General features: G+C 37.4%; 1 protein-coding gene across 1 annotated transcript; it reads right to left on the reverse strand.

The window, feature by feature from the left end:
- Window positions 1-20502: 20502 nt before the first annotated feature.
- On the reverse strand, window positions 20503-21720 carry LOC100020212 (V-type proton ATPase 16 kDa proteolipid subunit c-like). Its single transcript, XM_016423211.2, has one exon. It carries the CDS (start codon window positions 21408-21410, stop codon window positions 20952-20954), a length of 459 nt encoding a protein of 152 aa, XP_016278697.1. The 5' UTR covers window positions 21411-21720; the 3' UTR covers window positions 20503-20951.
- Between the last annotated feature and the right edge of the window lie 316 nt (window positions 21721-22036).

The following is a 22036-nucleotide window of genomic DNA, read 5'->3' on the forward strand; positions in this document are numbered from 1 at the left end:
AAATACTTGGAAATCTTCTATTTAGTTGAATGTCCATACTTTCCCCTGGAAGTATATAGTCAGTTTTGCTGGGTAGTTCATTCTTGGTTGGAGACCCAGCTCTCTTGCCTTTCTAAATATCGTGTTCCATGCTTTGTGGTCTCTTAGTGTGATCCTTATGGGATCCCCCCTATTCTGAAGCTCCTCTTCTTGGCTTCTTGTAGGATTTTCTCCTTTTCTTGGAAGCTCTTGAATTTGGTGATTACATTCCTGGGGGTTGTCATTTGGGGATTTAATACAGAGGGTGTTCTCTGAACCCTTTCTATTTCTATTTTGCCCCTATTTCATGTTTTCTTCTAATTCATTAATTTTTTGGCTTTGCTTTATTGATTCTTGCTGTTTTGTAATACTTTCTTCCATTTGCTTAATTCTGGTCGTTAGGGACTGGTTTTGCTTTTCAACTTTGTCTGCCCTTCTATTAGATGCTTCCAGCTCCTTCTCCAATTGTGAAGTCTTGTCTATCAGACTGCTGATCTCTTTCTCCCATTTTTTTTTCCCCAAAAGGTTTCCATCTTTTGGGTAAGCTCCAGTTTGAGATCTTCCAGAGCTTGTGGATAGTATCCATTATTGGAGGCATGTTCTGATTTTGTTTGGATTTCATCCTCATTCTCTTCTTTTCCTTGGGTACTCCCTCCATAAAAGTTTTCAATAGTCACTTTTCCCCCCCCTTTCTTCTTGGAGGCTTGATTTTTGGCCATGTGAGCCATCCCTTTGTTTGTTTTATTCCACTTTCTTTTTTTGGTCTGGGGACTGGTTGATATGGGTATTTTTTTTGTGAATTTAGGTTGCCTCAGGCTAGTTCTTCCCAGCCTTGGAGGTTTCTTAAAGTGCGGGGCCCCTGTGTTCAGCCCAACCACCCAGGTGATCAGCGCAGCCCGACCAGGTGTTCAGCTCTGCCCAGGTGCTCAGCGCAACCACCCCGGAGTTCAGTTCTGCAGCCCCCTATGTTCAGCGCAGAATTCTCCCATGAAACCATCCTGAGAGGTCGTTTCCTTGCAGTCTTTAGATCCCAAGGACCCTGGTGTGCCCCCCCAGACAGAGATGCTCCTCACTCACTCACTGTCCCAGTGAGCGCTCTGATAGCTTACTCTGATTTGTGGGGGGTAGGGGGGGCTCAGTTCATGTTTTTGTGCGAGCTTTTCCTCCTCCTTATAGTGTGGAAATGTTCAAACCCCATGTACCTTCATTTCTGTGGAGTACTGGAGAGTCCCTCCGTTCTTCCAAAGGTGATTTTTATGCTCTTTTGAGGTAGTCTACTTCATTCGGTGCCGGGGAGGGGAAGCGAGTCACATCTAGATTGCAGCCATGTTTACCTGGAAGTCCCGACAAAATGGTTTTTACATCATACTTTTTGAATATTTTTGTCATAGTACACAAGACCAGAAAAATATTGGAAAGAAAAAAAAAACACTAACAATTAAGCTGGTCTCACTTCAGATGGATAATGGGAAAGATGTCTCACTGAATTCACACTGTGAGATATCATGCAAACCACTGAAATCTCTATTTAGAAAATGGTTTAATTTCATTTAAAATATTCTGATGTATGAAATGGAAACAAAGTATTTAAAGAGGCCATTTCCAAAATAAATTCCTTTTGGAATAGATTGGAAGTTACTAAGCCATGCTCAGCCAGGGTATTCATAGCAGAAGGATTATCATGTATAATATAATAGAAAATGAAAAGAAATGTAAAGAGGCATGGTGGGCATAATCAGGTGGCAGCACATTCACAGCTTAAGAAAACAACACATAAGAGACATTATCACTGAGATGTATGACCATCAAAGATGAGTCACTCACCCAGTGAGGCAAAGGAATAGCTAACTGATGAACAGTCCATATATTCCATTGATGTCTTCAAAAGTCCAAGAGAATTTGAGGAATCCTATCAGAATTTAGCATGAGTCACAAGTAGAGGAATTATGAGAAGTCATAAAGAGTTACACAGACTAAAAGAACAAAAATGGATGATATTTTATCTATTGATGGAATACACACATCAATGAAATCATATATGCTTTAAAATATTCACATATTTTAAAATTGTTATTGTTTTCCCTAGAAAATATGCAGGAAAGAAACTATTTTTCTTTCATTGATGATGAATTGGAAATGTGTTTCAAAAGAACCAGTCCCAGAAGAGGTATATATACATGCGTATATATGTGTATATAATGTATATATATTTATATCTAATATATTAAGTTTATATATAAATATACATTTGCCTAAATGTCCTAAATTGTTTCTTCCTTGTTTTTCTGTTTCTGCCACATATGCCATGTCCTATGTGGTTCTCTGTAGATATAGGTATGGGGCAGACAATAATAGCTCTGCAGAAGACACATTTGCAACCTATTAATGTATGACAAAATAGAAGTTCAACCAGTCTGTGAAACTGAGTAGTAGTTTCCTCCCCACCCTATCCCAGGACAAAGAGGAATAAAGGATCCCAGTTTCATAATTTCTTTTATTACCCCCTGACTCAGGATTAGATCAGTTTTAAATCTTTCCAACACTAACTTTATACTTTTGTGCCCTTAATTAATCTTATTCCTTAAGTCCAAAGCCATGCCTTAGTCCTCAGATCTGGTAACTTCAGTAGATTTTTTGTTGTTGTTGTTTCTATGTTCTTCAGTATCTCCTTTGATTATCAGACCAGTATTCCAATTATTCCCCCCAAATGAAGACTCGTGTCCTCTATTGGCTTCAAAACTCTCATTGCCTTTCCCCTCAACCTTTGTCTTTATTTCTCGATTCCCCACACTTCCTTCTCCTGCCTACTGAGACATCTACCCATTATTTATTACTAGATCATTCTAATGACCCAGCCTGCTGCCTGCCTCACTGGGTTCCCTCATATTTCCTGTTGCTGAGACATAGTCTATATTGTAGGATTGTCCAGCATTTGAGACACTGCTATCATCAATCTGGTCCTCCTTTTAATGTTTTGTCCTGAATTCTAACATTGTAAAATAGAAAAATGGACCTTGGAAAATTATGAGAAATATGAGGAATTATTATATCATCTGACTGAACAAGGGCATGCATAGGAATTATTAAACTAAAAGACTCATAGCCAGAACTGAGAATAGCTAAAGGTCTTTTGATGCCAAATTGGCCTGAATTTCTAGAGTCATCTGCCAACCCTGTGATGATTTTGACTACAATATTAGATTGAGAATATTAGAAAGGAACATTCTATTAAAGTTTATGGGAAATGACAAAGTCAGATTTAACAGAGACTAAAAACAGCCAAATAAGATAAAAAGAAAAGTCGATTTTCCTTCAATGATTAATTTTATTAGTTTGCTCTTTTAATAAAAATCCACTTCACTGGCCAAAATTAAATAACAGAATGATATTTCATTTTTTTGAAGGCATGAAAATTATGGTTAAAATATGTACAAGCAGAAGACTTCATTTGATTTATAGAATAAATCTTGTATGTTCAACTACCAATTTCACCATTACTCTCTAATGGGAAAAATATATAAAAGAAAATTATTATTATTATTATTAATATAATAGCAGCTGAGCTTTCTAGTACTTTGAGGTCTTCAAAAGAATCTATTTACATATAATGAGGTTGTCTCCCACATGAAACATGAAGATGTCACTGTGGGTCTTATAGGAATGTCCAGATAGACATATCTATTTGGTCTCCTTACCCCTCCCCAGTCTTCTCTAAGGAAGCTTTTGATTCCTGTCAGAAATAGAAAAAAATAGGGACTAGAAATTGGCCCTCTGATCTCCTTAGAGATAGAAGGCACAAGTCTATAATCATATCAGTCAACTTCCTTAATATTATTAGTCCATAAGATAGAACCTCCTGTTCTCCCACTAGGTTTTATTTTAAGTTGATAGTTTCTGCTCTCTGCCTCCTGACTTCTTTGTCTTCCTTCAAACCTCATGTAAAATCCCACCTTCTAAAGGAAGTCTTTCATAACAGTTCTTAATGGTAATCCCAGCCAATTATTTGTTAATTATTTCCCATTTATTCTGTATATAGTTTATAAATATTTGTTTATTTATTGCTCCCTTCTTCCCCATTAGACTGTGAGCTCCTCAAGGGCAAAAAATTATTTTTTTGCCTTTCTTTGTATTCTCGACACTAGTATGTGTGCTTAATAAATGCTTACTGACAGCACTGACTGACTATTCCTTTTGACAATGTATATTGTTTATATAACAAGAAAAAGTGGTAAAGGCAAGCAACTTTGGGTAATAATACCAAAAACAACAAGAGAATAATAATAATAACTGATATTTACTTAGAATTTTAAGATTTTCCCTATGATTTAGATATATCATTTGACTAGAGAAATCTTGAGAGGGAGACATTAATTTTTAAAAATAATGATAATAATAACACTAAACTTTGCCTTCCAGATTTTAAATCATTTTATATTATTTATTTCCTTTGATAGTTATGAGCTCTATGAAGTGCTAGTTTTATAATTCTCCTTTTACAGATGAGTAAACTGAGGCTGAGAGAGATTAATTGACTTGCCTATGATTACTGCAATAAAAGTCTATCCTAACACTCTGTTCTTGAATGATAATCTGTTTTATAAATGTATCCCAATTTATGAAGTAGTGAACACAAACATTATATGAATGATAATCTCCTTACTGGGCATGTATATCACATTTGATGATTTCCTCAGAAAATTTAACAAATTAGAAATTTATGTCATTAAAAACTTAAGAGTATCTTTGTTACCTCATTTGCTAATCTTGAATTATTCCCTGATCCATGAACTCCAAACACTCCATAAGCTATAACTATATAGATAGATAATGGTCATCTCTGCAGAAGGGTTAGCTTCTGGATTCTAGTTAATTTATAGATGACATTTCACAAGTCAAAGCCATGAAAGTAGACTTAATAAACTTATAGATTCAGTCATGAGTGATCAAGACCCACTACCAACATCATTATCTCCAATCTTCACTTAACAATTATGATGCTCAAAGAATCTTACAAGAATAGAGTGAAGATATAGAAGCCTCTTTCCTCATCGATTATTTTCCTGGGAAGTATATAAAACTGGTGAAATCATCAGAGTGACATATCACTGATAAGGCCTCTTTATAAGGAAAGGGGATACAATGAAGGCATTTAGGAACTACTGAATTTACATGAAATAAGATATCAAGCTACAGACCTAGAACAGTGCAATTTTTTTTCCTAGAAAACCTTAGAATATGGAGATGTAGGTAAGAGCCCATTTTTTCAGTCTTTGACTCTTTTCTGGAGATTTCTGCTGCCTTTTAAACATGACTTTTAAAGGGACAGAGTTTATATAACAGATTAAAGAAATCAACCCAGCCAAACTCTCTTACTATTCCTCTCTAAACAACTAAAAAATACTGGCTTAAATCAAATTTTTGAGCAATCAGGGGTCCTAGTCACAATTTCAAGACAGAGAGGAACAAGAACCCAGAGGGGAGCAGGGCCTTTCCTGGCTAAAGGACAGAGCACAGACCAAGAGAGCAGTGACCTCACCTATTCCCTGATTACATCTTAAGCACCAAAAGCTTGTGGACCCATAGAATTAGCTTTGAAAACAGGAACTCTAAAAAAAAGTCTAAAGCCTGGCACAGTCCTCACCAATTGGTTAGAAGAGCCATGAAAGAGACAACAACAAAAAAAGAACTTGACAATAAAAATCTACCATGGTGATGGGGAAGCCAGGACAAAAAGTAATGCCAAAATAAAGATTCCCAGGAATACTATAATTAAATTTCAGCATTCCCACTTAAAGGAGAAAACCATCACAAGCAGCCAGAAAGAAATGATTCATATATCATGGAATCAGAGTCAGGATCACATAAAATTTATCATTGTCCTCATGAAAGCAGTTAAGAGCTTTGAATATGAAATTCCATAAGGCAAAAGAGCTAGGATCATAACCAAGAGTAGCCTATCTATTAAAAGTTAATATAATCTTTCAGGAGGGAAAAAGTTTAATGAAACAGAGGATATTCAAGCATTCATGATTAAAGACCAGAGCTGAAGAGACAAATTTAAATTCAAATACAAGACTCAAGACAAACATAAAAAAATGTAAACATGAAAGAGAAATCATCAGATACTCAATAAAGTTAAACTGTTTATACATATATATATATATATGGAAAGATTATACATGCAGTTCCTAAAAACTTTATTGTTATTAACACAGTTAAAGGAGCATGCATAGACAGAGGGAACAGATGTGAGTGGAGAATACTAGTGATTTTTAAAAAGGAAGCACTTAGGGGTGTACTGGGAGAGGGGTGATGGGAGATATAAAATAGGCTAAATGTAATTATCTAATATCAAAGAGATATTCGAGGAAGGGTTTTGGCAGTGAAGAGGAAAATCTTGTGGGGGCTGGTGAGCAATATTGAACCTCATTCTCAGTGGAATTGATTCTAAGAAGGAAGTGTATATAATGCCAGATACACTCAATAGGAGAGGAAAGAGATAAGGGAAAAATGAGAGAAGATGAAAGGGAATTAAGGAAGGCAGTTTCAGAAGCAAACAGACTCTTGAGGAAAGATAAAATTTTTAAAAAGAGAGAAGGATAAATAGAAGAAAATAGAATGGAAAGAAATACTTATAATTGTTAATATAAATAAGACAAGCTCACTTACTTAAAAAGGAAGAGCAGAATGGGTTAGAAGCTAAAATCCAACAATTGCATAAAAAGGATTCACTTGTTTACAAGATTTCCCCTTAAAACAAGGGAATCATCTTGTTCATTATTTATTATGGCACAATTCCATTATAATTATATAGTGCAGCTTGTTCAAACATTTCCCAACTTATGGGCATGCCTTCAGTTTCTAGCTTTTTTGTCAGCACAAAAAGAGCAGTTATAAATATTTTTTGTACAAGCTCATTTCTCCTATCTTTGAGCACTTTAAGATATAGACCTAGTAATTTTATTGATGTTTCAGAGGATATGCAATTTGATGGACCTTTGGGCATGGTACAGAATTGCTCTCCACAATGGTTATATCAGTTCACAGCTCCACCAATAGTGTATCACTATCTCAATTTGTCCACATCCTCTCGAACATTTTTCATTTTCCTTTTTTTGTTATATTAGCCATTCTGAAAGGTGTGAGGTGATTTAAATTTGCATTTCTATTATTAATAGTGATTTGGAACATTTTTTCCTATGACTATAGGTAGTTTTAATTTCTTTATCTGAGAATTGTCTGTTCTTAGTCATTGATTCATGATGAAAAATGCCATTCCCCTCCAGAAAAGAACTGAAGAACTCTGAGTGCAAATTCTCACTTTCTCTATTTTTTGCTTTTTTATAATACAGCTAATATGGAAATGTATTTTTGCATGATTTCACACATATAATTAATATTATAGTGCTTGCCTTCTCAGTGGGTGAGAGAAGTACTGGAGGGAGAGAATTTAGAATTCAATTTTTAAAAAGAATGTTAAAATTAATGATAAATATTTTAAAATAAATTTGTAATGATATTTAATAAAACGTTGATAAGGTATATAAATTTTAAGTATAGACAATTCTCTCTCTCTCTCTTTTTTTTTTTTTTTGGTATAGCTACTGGTTACCACAAAGTTCCCAATTTAAAGAGTATTTTATGATTAAATGTTCAGATAAAATGGACAAAAGAGTCTGGTCATCTTTTTTGTCTCATAAATCCTACACAAACCTTGATGTTAATTCATGCTGTTATTTAAAATCTGAATAGAATTGGATCCCAGGTTTACCTAATTCTAAGTATAATACTCTCTACTAAACCTCACTAGGTCATAGATCAGGAAACAGAGATTGTGTTTAAATTTTAGAGACAGATTTCTGCCCCAGGTCATTCCTAATTCCATGTTAGGTGAATATTTATTACACTGTATATACCATACAGCTGTTAAGAGTAAGCCGCATGATACACATTGTGGTGATCATCTTTATAACTAGCAAAACATTCCCTTTATGGGTCTTGGACACTGATTGACTGGCATTTATTAGGTAGATCCCAGGGCTGCCTAGGGGCATGTGTCTGGCAATGAACAATGATCTGGAGAAAATAGCTATTGTTGTTCCTATTTGGTGAGTAGCCTCACTCAGAAGAGTCCACACATTTGCAGAAGGGTAGTAGCAAATTATGCTTTTCCGGAGACAAACAACCAGGGCAATGAAAGACTTGGGAATCATACCACATGAGGCACATTTGAATGAAATAGTTAGCCTGGAAAAGAGAAGATTTAGGTAGTTAAGCTTTGTCATGAGGGAGAATGATTAGACTTGTTCTGCTTGGCCTAGAAGATTGAACCAGGAACAATGAGTAGACACTTCAGAAAGTCAGCTTTCAGTTTAATGAAAATAATAAACTACTTAAAAAAGAGAACCGTCCTAAAGTTTAGGGGACTTCCTCCAGAAGAAATGATTCCACCTTCACTGGAAGTCATCCAGGGAAGAGCAAATGAATATTTATTTATCCCTAATTATTTATTGAAGAGAGTGTTACTATTCATGGTTGACTCAGATTGCATAATCCATCTTGTCTCTTCTAATTTTCAGGTTGTGATTCTAAATGTAGAGTTTGAAGCAAATCATGTTCTAACTTTCTCAACAATATGAATAGGCATACATTATAATTCTTTATCTCCTTGGATCCCAACCCTTTGATAACCCATGCCTCCTAGAAATACTCTTCTACAAATGAATTGAAGAAATGAATATGCTATGATTAGGGTGCATTCCATTGCAAAAGCAAAAAAGCTTGAACTATTAGAAGGCACCATCAAATGGAAGATTTCACAAGTGTGAAAGGATAGAAGATCCTGGTGGCTTAGGAACATTAGAAAAGTGATTACAACATCCAAGGAAATCCAGTACTACCACCAAATTCCATGGAGTGCAAATATATTCTATGGTGAATTATTTTAGAAACTTTGTTTTAAATTATAAAGGAAATGAAAGAAACTGGAAAGGGATGAAGTTAACTCTATGATAGGAAGAACTAAACAGACTATTCTTCACAATCTACATTTCTTGTATTTCTGAAACTCAGAAAGTGGCAAGTGATTTTAACGACGGAGTTATAAGGAATGAGGAGAACTGATAACTTTTTTTTAATGAATGAATTCAATACTTCATATATGAATAAAAATATGAGAAATTGGGGCAAAATCTTATATGTTAATTATATAAGCCTAATTCTCATGACCAAAATACTACTGTACTGGTATGTATGAATGGTAAGTGGTTTTATTTCTGTTACAACTATGTATAATAAATATCTTATCCAAGAGAAAAAAATCTCACAGCTATGTTCCAAAAGCTCATTTTTTCTTCTTTCTACTGTCTTCTGCCTCCATGAGAAGGCAGTTCATAAGATAGAGGGTGTAAGCATATTATCATATAATACATATTTCCCTGTTTGTCATGTTGTGAAACAAAACATATATTGTTTACAGTTGTAAGGGGGTAAATTTAGGGGTTTTTGGCTGAATATATATATCATACTAGTGATAACCAGGGATTAATTCAATCCCAATAAAATGCTCAAGTAAGTTTGGGATTTTTATGGTGATTTAATTACAATAGAGTGAAGGAATTAAGAAGAAGAGAGAGAGAATAGAGTATAAGTTTTCTCAGGCCTAGCCTAAGTCCAGGGAAGTTCAGAGAACTCAGCCATAAGGCCTCCTCTGAAGATTAAAACTAGCTCAGCTTCCAACCACAAGGTCTACTCCAAGATGAGAGATCTCCTAAGAGGATAGTACTTTTTAGAGGTAAAAGAAAAAGGAATCAGCCTAAATCCCTCACCCAGGTCTCTCAGGGAAGACACCTCACCTAACCCACACTACCAATCTTCTCCAATCCCTTACTGGAAAGCCATAAATGCCAACTGCCAAGATGCCAAACAACATTCAGCACTCCGAATGCTGTTGACAGGGACCAATGTCTCTGCGAGTGAGAGTGAGTGAGAGCAAGAGCCACATCTCCTCAAGAGAAACTGAAGAGAGGAAGTGACACAAAATATATAGACTATTCCTTATATCACTTCCTGTGTCTCACATGTACCATTGTGTCTGTCACATGTCTGTCATAGGCCATCCTCCTCAACCCTTCATCCTTAAGTAGGGGTGTAGACATTTCCTGGTTGCTCAACTAAGCAGGGTGGAGTAAATCTAAATTTCACACAGTAGAGAAAATTTCATAGAGGAAATAAAGTGAAGAATGGTATGTTTCAATCTATATTCCAACTCTGTTCTTTTTATGGCAATGGATTGCCTTTTTTTTCTTCCTGAGTTCCTTGGAGCTATCCTGGATCCTTGTCTTTTTTGATAATAGTTAAGTTATTCAGAGTCTTTATTCAAAAAAATTCAAAATGAAGCTGACATCTACAATGAGATCTGAAAGCAGGAATCTATACCAATAGTAAATATAGCTAAGGAACATATTACTACATACAAGGGGGTGGACAGGGAGAAGATAAAGTCATAATGGCTGGAGAACACAGATATGTATTGTCCACTGAAAGTAACAATCCAAATTTATAATGCCCTAATGGTTATTTATGAGCCAAAGACTTATAGTGTAGCTCAACATCTCAGAATAGATGGAATCACAATGATCAGTGATAAAGACATGATTTTGAAAACATAGGCTGAAAACTTCTATAATCCTCTCACTAGACCATCATCAACCATTGCTGAAGCCTCTGACAGGTTATCTCAGTTGAAGTCAATCCATCTCTAGTCAAACTTCAACTTAAGGAGAGGTTTTGAATGCCTTTAAGCTTCTCTCCTGTGGCAAAACATTTGCTTTTGATTCCATTCCAGCAGATATTTACAAGGCAAGGAGTCCACTGATCATGCAAAAACTAACTGAAGGGGAGGAGTCAAGATAGCAGCTTAGCAAGCAGCAAAAGTTCAGACCTCGTGGAAGACCCTTCCTTACCAATACAGACTGAATGCTCCTAGGGCACCGAAATTCAGTCTGAACAACAGGACAGAAGTGGGGAACCCTCCTTCTGGACTCAAATCAAAAGGTACGCCCCCCCCCCAAAAGCCAGAATCCGAGAATACTCAGGGCTAAGGGGAAGGCAGAGGGTAGGTCCCAGGACCCCTCCCCTACAACCCAGAGGGCTGAGCCCCCAGCAGCAGTGGGAACCTCTGAGCAGGTAAAGTGCTGGTTTGCAGGGTCTACCTTGGGAGCAGCGGGGCGCTGGGCTCGGAGCATCCAGCTTGGACAGTGGGAAGGAAGCCAGGGAGAAAAGGGCAGTGGCTGGGTCCCTCCATCGGGCTCCAGTCTCACCCTTGCCTCGGGCACATCCAGACCAATACAGTTGAACTAATCCCATTAGAACTCCTCAGAGTTTAGGGAGGCGGGCAAAGGCACTTTCGGACCGTGGAGAAGCAGCTGGAGAGAACTGGAGAGAGCCTGGGCAGCCCAGCCTTCCAGGAGTCTTCAGAGCCTCAGTGCTTCATACCACATACAGTCCAACCCACCTGAACTCAATCCAATCAAAAGCCTCCAGAGGACAGGGAAGCTAACATTCCTCCCCTAGAGACTGAACCAAGAGATCTGACAAAGCTCCAAGAGGGGAGACTGACAGCCCCAAAACCAAAACAAAATGAGAAGAGCAAGAGCACAGCCAAATACGGGGAGCAAAGAAGGGATAAACTCGAGCAAACAACAGAAAAAGAAGAAAGACATTACAATAGACAGCTTCTGCACAAGTAATGAGCAAAGAGCGAATGAAACAGAGGGGGAGGACCCAGCAAAGGAAAAATCAGAAATCCCAGCGAATTGGATACAGGCTTTGGAAGAACTCAAAATGCAATTCAAAACAAAATTAAGAGAGGCTGAGGACAATTGGGAAAAGCACTTAAAAACTAAGATAAGTCATCTGGAAACAGAAAATAGTGTCTTGAAAGCCAAAATCAACCAGTTGGAAAATGAGGCAAAGGAGATGAAAGATGAGGCAAAGCAGATGAAAGATAAGGTGAAGAAGATGAAAGATGACCTCCAAAGAAAATCTGACCAAAAGGAAAAGGACAACCAAAAAACTAAGGATGAAATCCAGTCTTTAAGAACCAGAATACAACAACTTGAATCAAGCGACCTCACAAGGCAGAAAGACACTATAAAACAAAACCAAAAGAATGAAAAAATTGAGGAAAATATGAAGCATCTCATTCACAAAACAGAGGATTTAGAAAATCTTTCAAGGAGAGGCAATTTAAGAATTATTGGCCTACCAGAAGACCATGACAAAAGAAAAAGCCTGGACATTATATTACAGGAAATTATTAAAGAAAACTGCCCTGAAATCCTTGAACAAGAGGGAAAAGTGGAGATTGATAGAATCCACAGATCACCTCCTGTACTTAATCCCCAACTGACAACACCCAGGAATGTTATAGCCAAATTCAAGAACTATAAGACCAAAGAAAAGATATTACAAGCTGCCAAGAAGAAGTGATTCAGATACCAAGGAACCACAGTGAGGATAACTCAGGATCTGGCTGCATCCACTCTGAAAAAAAGAAAGGCATGGAATACAATATTCTGGAAAGCAAGGGAACTAGGTCTACAACCAAGAATCAACTACCCAGCAAAACTGACTATATTCTTACAGGGGAAAGTATGGTCATTCAACAAAATAGAAGAATTTCAAGAATTCGTAAAGAAAAGACCAGACCTGAACAGAAAATTTGATGTCCAAGCACAGAACTCAAGAGAATCATCAAAAGGTCATTAAAAAAGAGGGGAAAAAACAAAACCAAAAAAAAAAATTAAGAGATTCAATAAGTTAAAATGATATGTATCCCTATAAGAAAAGAGGTCACTGGTAACTCTTAAAAACTGTTATTAGCTGGGCAGCAAAAAGAAGTATACATAGAGGGAATAGCAACAAACTGTATAGGATGAAAGGACAAGACATAAATAGGTATATAGATATATGCATGCAAAAATACATATGCATGAGTATGCATATATATATATATAAAACTAGAGCTTAAAATAGGTTAATATTAAAAGAAATGGGAAAAGAAACAAATGGGAGTAAATTTATATGTCATAAAGAAGCTCATGGTGGGAGGGGGGAGAACATCAATACACTGGAAGGGTAAAGAGGTCAGAGACAGGAAATACTTAACTTTTACCTGCTTTGAAAGTGACTCAAAGAGGGAAAAACAATCCAATCCATTGGGGGCAGAGAATAGATTTGCACCCTATAGGGGAGTAGAAGGGTAACAAACAGTCTGGTGGGGAGGGAAGCAGTACAAGAGAGGGAGGGAGCGGGGGGGTTAATTTTAGAAAGACTAGAGGAAAAATAAGGGGGGGATAAATAGGGAGGGGTGTAGAAAGGGAAGTAAAATAAGGGTGGGAACAAAGGGGACTGTTCAAAAGCAAACATTGGTGTAGAAGGAAATAGTGAAAGAAGAAAAGGCAGGTAAAGGAGCAGAAATCAAAATGCTGGGAAATACACAGCTAGTAATCATAACTCTGAATGTGAATGGAATGAACTCACCCATAAAACACAAGCGAATAGCAGAGTGGATTAGAGTCCAAAACCCTACCATATGCTTTCTACAAGAAACACATATGAGAAAGGTAGATACACATAGGGTGAAAGTACGAGGGTGGAGCCAAATCTATTGGGCATCAACTGACAAAAAGAAGGGAAAAAATGCAAAGGAAGGAGGACTTGCAGTCCCAGATCTCAAACTATACTATAAAGCAGTGGTTATCAAAACAATTTGGTTCTGGCTAACAGACAGAAAAGAGGATCCGTGGAATAGACTTGGCGTAAATGATCTCAGCAAGACAGTTTATGACAAACCCAAAGACCCCAGCTTTTGGGCCAGAAATCCATTATTTGATAAAAACTGATGGGAAAATTGGAAGACAATATGGGAGAAATTAGGTTTAGATCAACATCTCACACTCTACACCAAGATCAACTTAGAATGGATGAATGACTTGAACATAAAGAAGGAAACTATAAGTAAATTAGGTGAACACAGAATAGTATACCTGTTAGACCTTTGGGAAGGGAAATATTTTAAAACCAAGCAAAACTTAGAAAGAGTCACAAAATGTAAAATAAATAATTTTGACTACATCAAATTAAAATGTTTTTGTACAAACAAAACCAATGTAACTAAAATCAGAAGGGTAGCAACAAATTGAGAAACAATCTTCACAAAAACCTCTGACAAAGGTTTAATTACTCAAATTTACAAAGAGCTAAATCAATTGTACAAAAAATCAAGCCATTCTCCAATTGATAAATGGGCAAGGGACATGGATAGGCAGTTTTCAGATAAAGAAATCAAAACTATTAATAAGCACATGAAAAAGTGCTCTACATCTCTTATAATCAGAGAGATGCAAATCAAAACAACTCTGAGGTATCACCTCACACCTAGCAGATTGGCTAACATAACAGCTATGGAAAGTAATGAATGCTGGAGGGGATGTGGCAAAGTAGGGACACTAATTCATTGCTTGTGGAGTTGTGAATTAATCCAACCATTCTGGAGGGCAATTTGGAACTATGCCCAAAGGGCGATAAAAGACTGTCTGCCCTTTGATCCAGCCATAGCACTACTGGGCTTGTACCCCAAAGAGATAATAAGGAAAAAGACTTGTCCAAGAATATTCATAGCTGCACTCTTTGTGGTGGCCAAAAATTGGAAAATGAGGGGATGCCCTTCAATTGGGGAATGGATGAACAAATTGTGGTATATGTTGGTGATGGAATACTATTGTGCTAAAAGGAATAATAAAGTGGAGTAATTCCATAGAGACTGGAACAACCTCCAGGAAATGATGCAGAGCGAAAGGAGCAGAACCAGGAAAACATTATGCACAGAGACTGATACACTATGATACAATCGAAGGTAATGGACTTCTCCATTAGTGGCAATGCAGTGTCCCTGAAAAATGTGCAGGAATCTAAAAAACACTATCCACAAGCAGAAGATAAACTGTGGGAGTAAAAATACCGATGAAAAGCAACTGCTTGACTACAGGGGTGGAGGGGATATGACTGAGGAGAGACTCTAAATGAAACTCTAATGCAAATACCAACAACATGGAAATGGGCTTGATTCAAGAACACATGTGATACCCAGTGGAATTGCGCGTGGGCTATGGGAGAGGTGGTGGGCGGGGAGGGAGGGAAGAAAAGAAAATGATCTTTGTTTCCAATGAATAATGTTTGGAAATGACCAAATAAAAATTAAAATAAAAAATAAATAAATAAATAAAACTAACTGAAACTTCTGGGTTATATGGCAAGAGGAGATTATCCTCAAGAAGATCAAAGATGCATCAATTGTCCATGTCAGTAAGTGAAAATAAAATAGGTTCTCCCATGACAATGACAATGAGAGGGAGATTTGGGGAGAGTCTTTCTCTTAGTCATTGCTAGAAATATTGTTGCCAGAGTCCTCCTTAATAGGCTGATAATTCACCTGGTAGATGGACATTGATCTGCAAGTGTGGCTTCAGAAATGAATATGATGTTTGCTGCCCAATAATTGCAGGAGATATTCTAAGAGCAGAACAGGGGTCTGTATACAGTGTTCACTGATCTGCCCAATGACTTTAATACTGTACATTATGAGAGTTTGTGGAAGTCATGGCAAAATTGGGTTGCCTAAAGAAGTTCAACATTATTGTACTTTCATGACAACATGCTGACATGGCTCCTGGATAATAGATGATGCTCTTGACTCTTCCAGTAATCAGTAGAGTGAAGCAGGGTTGTCTCCATCCTTTTTAATGTGATGTTTTCTTGATATTATAAGATACCTTCAGTGAGGACAAAAATAGCATCAAGGCCAGCTGATACACTGATGACAAATTATTTACTTGAAAAGCTTACAAGCCAAGACTAAAATGCAAGAAGAATTGATACTCAACTTTTTGTTCACAGATGTTTATGCACTCAATGCAGTCAATGAGGTTGAGATGCTACAGAGTATAGATCATTTCTCTGCCATTTGTCCTAATTTTGACTTAACAACTAACAATAAGAAAACAGAATTTCTCCACCAGGCAGCTGCGTACCATCCATAATTGGAAACATTGTTTCCAGTGAATGGATAAATTTTGAATGTTGTGGATAAGTTCATTTGTCTTGGCAATAAACTTTTCAGGGTCATTCACATAGAAGATGAGTTTGAATCATGCAATGTCAGAGCTAGCTCAGTATTTGGGAGGCTCTGAAAAATATATAAGAAAGAAGAGGCATTAGGCTGCCTACCATATTGAAGGTCTACAGAGCCATCGTGCTGAGCTCATCGTTATATGCCTGTGAAACCTGGACAGTGTACCAGTGCCAAGACAGAAAATCAAGCCACTTCCATTTAAATTGTTATATGAAGATTCTGAAGATCACCTGGTAAGAAACTTCTTGACACTGAAGTTCTTCCTTGAGCTGAACTACCAAGCATTCAGACTCTATTACTTAAAGCAAACTCTATTGAGTTGGTCACTTTGTTTGAATGACAAATACTTGCATAAAAAGCTATTTCATGGAGAACTCACACAAGGCAAGATCTCTCATGAAAATCAGAAGAAGCAATACAAGGACCTTCTCAAGATCTATCTGAAGAACTTTATTATCAGTTGTGAGACAGGGGAGATATTGGCAAAAGATCATCCAGCATGGCATATACCTATATATAGGTATACCTATACCTAGGAAGGTGCAATACTCAATGAGCAAAATAGAATTGCAATAACTCAAAAGAAACATGATTTGAGCAAATTTAGAAATATTTCTGCTGCAAATGCTTATATAAACTATTTTTTTCTCAATCTAAGATAAAGTCTTCTTTTTTTGTATTGGTCTGATCAGCCACAGTCAGACACACTATACACCGACCCTGACATATTAATGTCATTTTGGCCCTGGTCCTTTTTGAGGAGGAAGAACAATGACTGATTTATTACCTATCACCACTCAAGACTACATTAAATGTAAACTAGACCAGGGCCTAACAAGCTGATAAACAGAGAGGTTTTTTTTGTTGTTGTTGTTTTTTATGAACTGTGTATCAATCAAGCAAGAACTAGTACTATATTTTTAGTGTTCATTGTTGGATAATAAATATTTCGAGAGCCCTACTTAAAGACTGCCTACTAAGCGATAGTGGGTCACTATATACATATATATATATGTATATATATATATATATACATATATATATAAATGAAGTCACAAATCTTTCACAGTATGCAAATATCTCCTTTTCTAGCTACACAGGGAATAATATACTTTGGGGTATGGACATTTAGCACAGGTTTCATCAAATTTAGCAACAATATTATTTGTTTGTGGATAACACTGAAAAACTTGTTTCACATCCTTTTATAGATTTTCCTTTGTTTTCTAGGGCTTTGATTCATTTCATTTTATTTAATTTTTTAAAAAATGATGTCAGAGTTATGTTACCAAGGGAAGCACACACATAAAAATACCACTGAGATGCTTCAAAAGTAAAATACAATCCTATTTAAATGAAGGAAGGGGATACTTGGGAACTTTCACTAGAAAGGGAGAGAGAATTCCATTAAAATCATATCCCTTATTGAATCTAGATTGCTGGTTTTTCCCAAGATTTATAGACAGAGAGTCTAGCATTATTTTCATGATCTCCTTTGGCAAAACTGCATTACTCAGAGGGAGAAAGAAATCACTATATAGTATTATTTAGAGGAATTACACTTTAAGATTTCTGCTCCTACCAAGTAACTTTAAAAACTTCCTAAGAAAGAGTCTATGCATATTAATTTATCTTTTCCTTTTGTTTGAAGGAAGTGTGATGAAATGAGAGCCAACATGATGTGGAATGAGCACTGGTTTTAGAGATAGGAGTCTCTGTTCTAGTCTCAACTTAGATACTGATGACCTCTTGGATTGTGAGCAATAAATCAACAAGCATTTAGTGGATGCCAGGTGCTGTGCTAGGGACTTGAAATTTAAAAGCAAAAGAGACAATTCTTATTAACAAGGAACTTACACTTCACTAGATGACATCATACTCAGAGAAGTAAATACAGAATATGCACAAAATAAATAATATTTTGGAGGGAATTCACTGATGAGGGGGGATTGGGGTAATAAGGAAATAAATTTAGAAGAACATGATACTTGAGTTGAGTCTTGAAGAGAGCTTATTATCCAATATCCAAGATCCAAGATCCAAGAGGCAAAGAGCCAAAGATCAAGAAGTAGAATATGACAGGCAGAGATGATAATCTGACCAAAGGTGTGGAATCAATCAATGAATTAATTAATTAGTAAAATTTTAATAAGTGCCTACCACATTTTAGGCACTGTGCTAAGTATTAGAGATATAAAAGGCCAAAAAATAAAAGTAAATAAAAACAAAAAATAGTCCTTGCTCGCAAGTAGCTGTCAATCTAATGGGAGTAACAACATACAAACAAAAACAAACAAGCTATATATGGGATGAATATGACATAAATAACAGAGGGAAGGTACTAGAATTAAGAGACATGAAAAGTTTCCTGGAAAAGATGGCATTTTTGTTGAGATTTAAAGGAATCCAAGGAAGACAGTGGACAAGAAGTACAGTAGGATTAAAACTATAAACTAACTGTGTGGTTATGACAAGATCACAGAGAATATGAAAAAAAAAGGAAAGGCCCTACAATAGAAACTTTTAAGGTTTTCAGAGTAATTTACAAATATCTCATTTTGTCTTCACAACAATGTTGGGAGGTAGGTGTTATTATTCCCATTTTACAGATAAAGGAAGTGATAAGAGACTGTTACAGGAATCCAGGCAAGAAGGTGATGAAAGCCTGGGGTAAGATAACTGTGTGAGCAGAGGGAAGGGGTGGGATGCTAGAAATGTGCTGGTGAAAATGGCAAAATTTTTCAACTGTTTACATGTGTGAAGTGACTGATAGCAAGTGAGATATACAGAGTAATGAAAGATGGTGAGAAGGATCAAGTTACCTTTAGCACAACAGGAAGTTTGGTGGAAGAGAAGATTTTGGGGAAAGATAAAGCTTTAGCTTGAGACATGTTGAATTTGAAAGGACTCCTGGAAATTCAAGTGAAATGCTCAATAGGTGATGCAGGTCTGAAGGTCAGAGGAGGAATGGAGAATTTTACATTACTCCCTTTATAAAACCTTTTTTTTTTAATGAAGTGAATAGTTTGGTGAGGAATTATGGGCATCTGTTGGAAAGGCAGAATAGTATTTAAGACCTTTTTAAAGAAGTAGAGGCCTTTGTCAGAGCACTGTAATTTGTTTGATTCAGATGAAACTTGGTGGAACCAGTCATAAAGTGACTGTAAAGAACAGTGAGCTGAGGAGATGCTAGTAGGTTGTAGTGTTACAAAGCCAAAACTTTGGTTCACTGTGTCAAATGTCAAAGAGAAGATAGGCAGGTTAAGGAGATCAAAACACACACACACACACACACACACACACACACACACACAAAAATCACTGGGTCTGGTCATGATGAGGTCCTTAGTCACCTTATGGGAAAACTATTTAAGGAGGCTGACTGTGATTGTGTCTTCCACCCCCATGTTTCATTTGTGTGGAGTAGGGTTAGGGGGAAGCTTGTACCCCCAGAAATCACTCTATGAGCAGACAGGAGGCTTAGATAGATGTTTCAAGAGAAAGCATGGACTTTATTAGGAAGGGGAGAGCACAGGGATCACTACCCTGAGTGGTCTACACCAAAGCAAGTGTCCAAAGATGTTCACATGAATTCAGAATTTTTAAGAATTCAACATAATCCTCTTGTCTCCTGCCACCTGTGTGTAAAATGTCTGTGTGCGTCATATTTTCTTTTATCTTGTACTACCCTCCTTAAGTTTCCCAGAGCCCTCAAACCCATGGGAACATTCCTTAAATTTGCAATTTCTAAGTCGAGCCAGAATTTAGACATGGCCAAGGCCTTTCAGGCTGAAGCATTTAGGACAGGGAGTTAAGATTATAATAGTAAGTTTTAAGACATTTCCCATGAGAAGTGGGACACTGACATTATTCCATAGGAATGAAAAGAAAGGGGAGCAAAGGGGTGGGGGGGTTGTGCACATTAGAAAAGAGCGAATTGAAGGTGTATAATTGTATATAATATATATAGAGCCTTGGGGAGGGGGGATTTCTCTACTCTTCATAAGGAGACATAGCTCCCTTCTAAAGGGCACCTAACTTTCACTAATTTTCTATAGAAAGTTGCCAAGCTGTGATTACTAATACTAATTAACTTATGCTAGGGAATAATGGGAATTTCATCCCATGGGCATTGATTTATATGTTGAACCCCTCAACTCCACTGGCATGGTCTCACTCCCTCCCTTCCCCATATCCACAGGCAAATTTGCATTAATTAAAAAAAATCCATTTACATACATCTGTTGTCAATCTACTCACCCTTAAAAGGGTCTTTACTTTTTGCAATAATCTTATATTTTTATTATATAAATAGTATATAAATGTTTATTATATAAAAATAATAAACATTTTAGATCAACATGCAACATGGGAAATTGAACATTCTTACTCCATATATGTTATCAACATATCGAATCTTTATAAACAAAAATGCAGGACAGAGAAAAATAACCATTCTAATTCATATTTATACACAGAGTACTAACGGCTTCCAAATTGGGCCATCCAATCCAAGGTCAGCAACACACACACAGAAGAGTCACTAAGTAGCGTGTATTTATAAGAACAACTCCAGCGTGGACGACTGTCCCAGGTGTCAGACTGGAGCAAATTGGGAAGGATAGGGTTGTTCAAGCCAGGTCTTTACGTCATCCTCTGTAGTGGCCCCAGGGGAAGTGGCCGTTGGAGGGGAGTTCCGCCCGGTACCAGGTAGCAGGGAAGAAGCGAAGAAGAGGGGTTACTTTGTAGAGAGAATGAGGGCCACAATCAGTCCGTAGAGGCCAAGCACTTCCGCAAAGATCAGGATCAGGATCATCCCCACAAATAACCGGGGCTGCTGCGCTGTCCCTCGAACACCAGCATCACCTACAATGCCAATGGCAAAGCCAGCTGCCATCCCACTCAAGCCCACGCTGAAGCCTGCTCCCATCTGAAGGAAACTCTTGAACAGGGTGATTGTGGGAGACAGAGTGTTGGCTATGAGAACAGCCACCACCAGGCCATAGATAGCTATGATCCCAGCCATGACGACGGGAATGATTGACTTCATGATCAGCTCAGGTCGCATGATTGACATGGCTGCGATCCCAGTGCTACTTTTCGCTGTGCCATAAGCTGCACCAAGAGAGGTGAAAGCCATGGCCGCTGCGGAACCCATCACTGCGAAGAAAGGCGCAAAGTTGTTCAAATCGGCCATTTTTGGGCGGCTCTTTGAGTTGGAAGCTGGCCTCAGGAGGAGAAGAGAGAGAAGGAAGCTGGTTGTGTAGACCGTTTGTGTAGATGGTAAAGAACTGGAGGAGAGGAAAGGAGAGAAAAGCAGAGAGCTGAGCAGCAGGTAAAGGGCTGGAGGAGAGAGAGAGGAAGAGAGAGAAAAGCAAAGGGCTGCACTGCAGGTAAAGGGCTGGAGGAGAAGAGATCGGAGAGAAGCAGAGGGCTGCGTAGCTGTAGCCAGTAGGGGCTGGAGGAGAAGTAGACGGGTGTAACCGGTGGAACCAGTGACCTGTGAATTCCAGAGAAGAGGAAATGATGAGAATGCCTGAGGGGGTGCAAAGGTCAAGGGGAAATTGTTTTATTTTGGGTAAGGGAGATCATAGACTATTAATTGACAGAAATAAAGGGTCCAGTAGAGCAAGGGCTCATAGATTTTGTTCATGTCGTGGATCCCTTTAGCAATTCAGTGAAATCCATGCATCACTTCTCTGAATAATGTTTTTTTTAGATGCACATAAATTATATAGGATTATTCTTGGAGCTTTATTTTTGTCAAACACAAGGTTACTACAGTCTTCTGCAGCTACTGTATATCTGTTCTGTCCCACTGAT

Source organism: Monodelphis domestica, chromosome 6 (assembly GCF_027887165.1).
Source record: "Monodelphis domestica isolate mMonDom1 chromosome 6, mMonDom1.pri, whole genome shotgun sequence".
Classification (NCBI taxonomy): Eukaryota; Metazoa; Chordata; class Mammalia; order Didelphimorphia; family Didelphidae; genus Monodelphis; species Monodelphis domestica.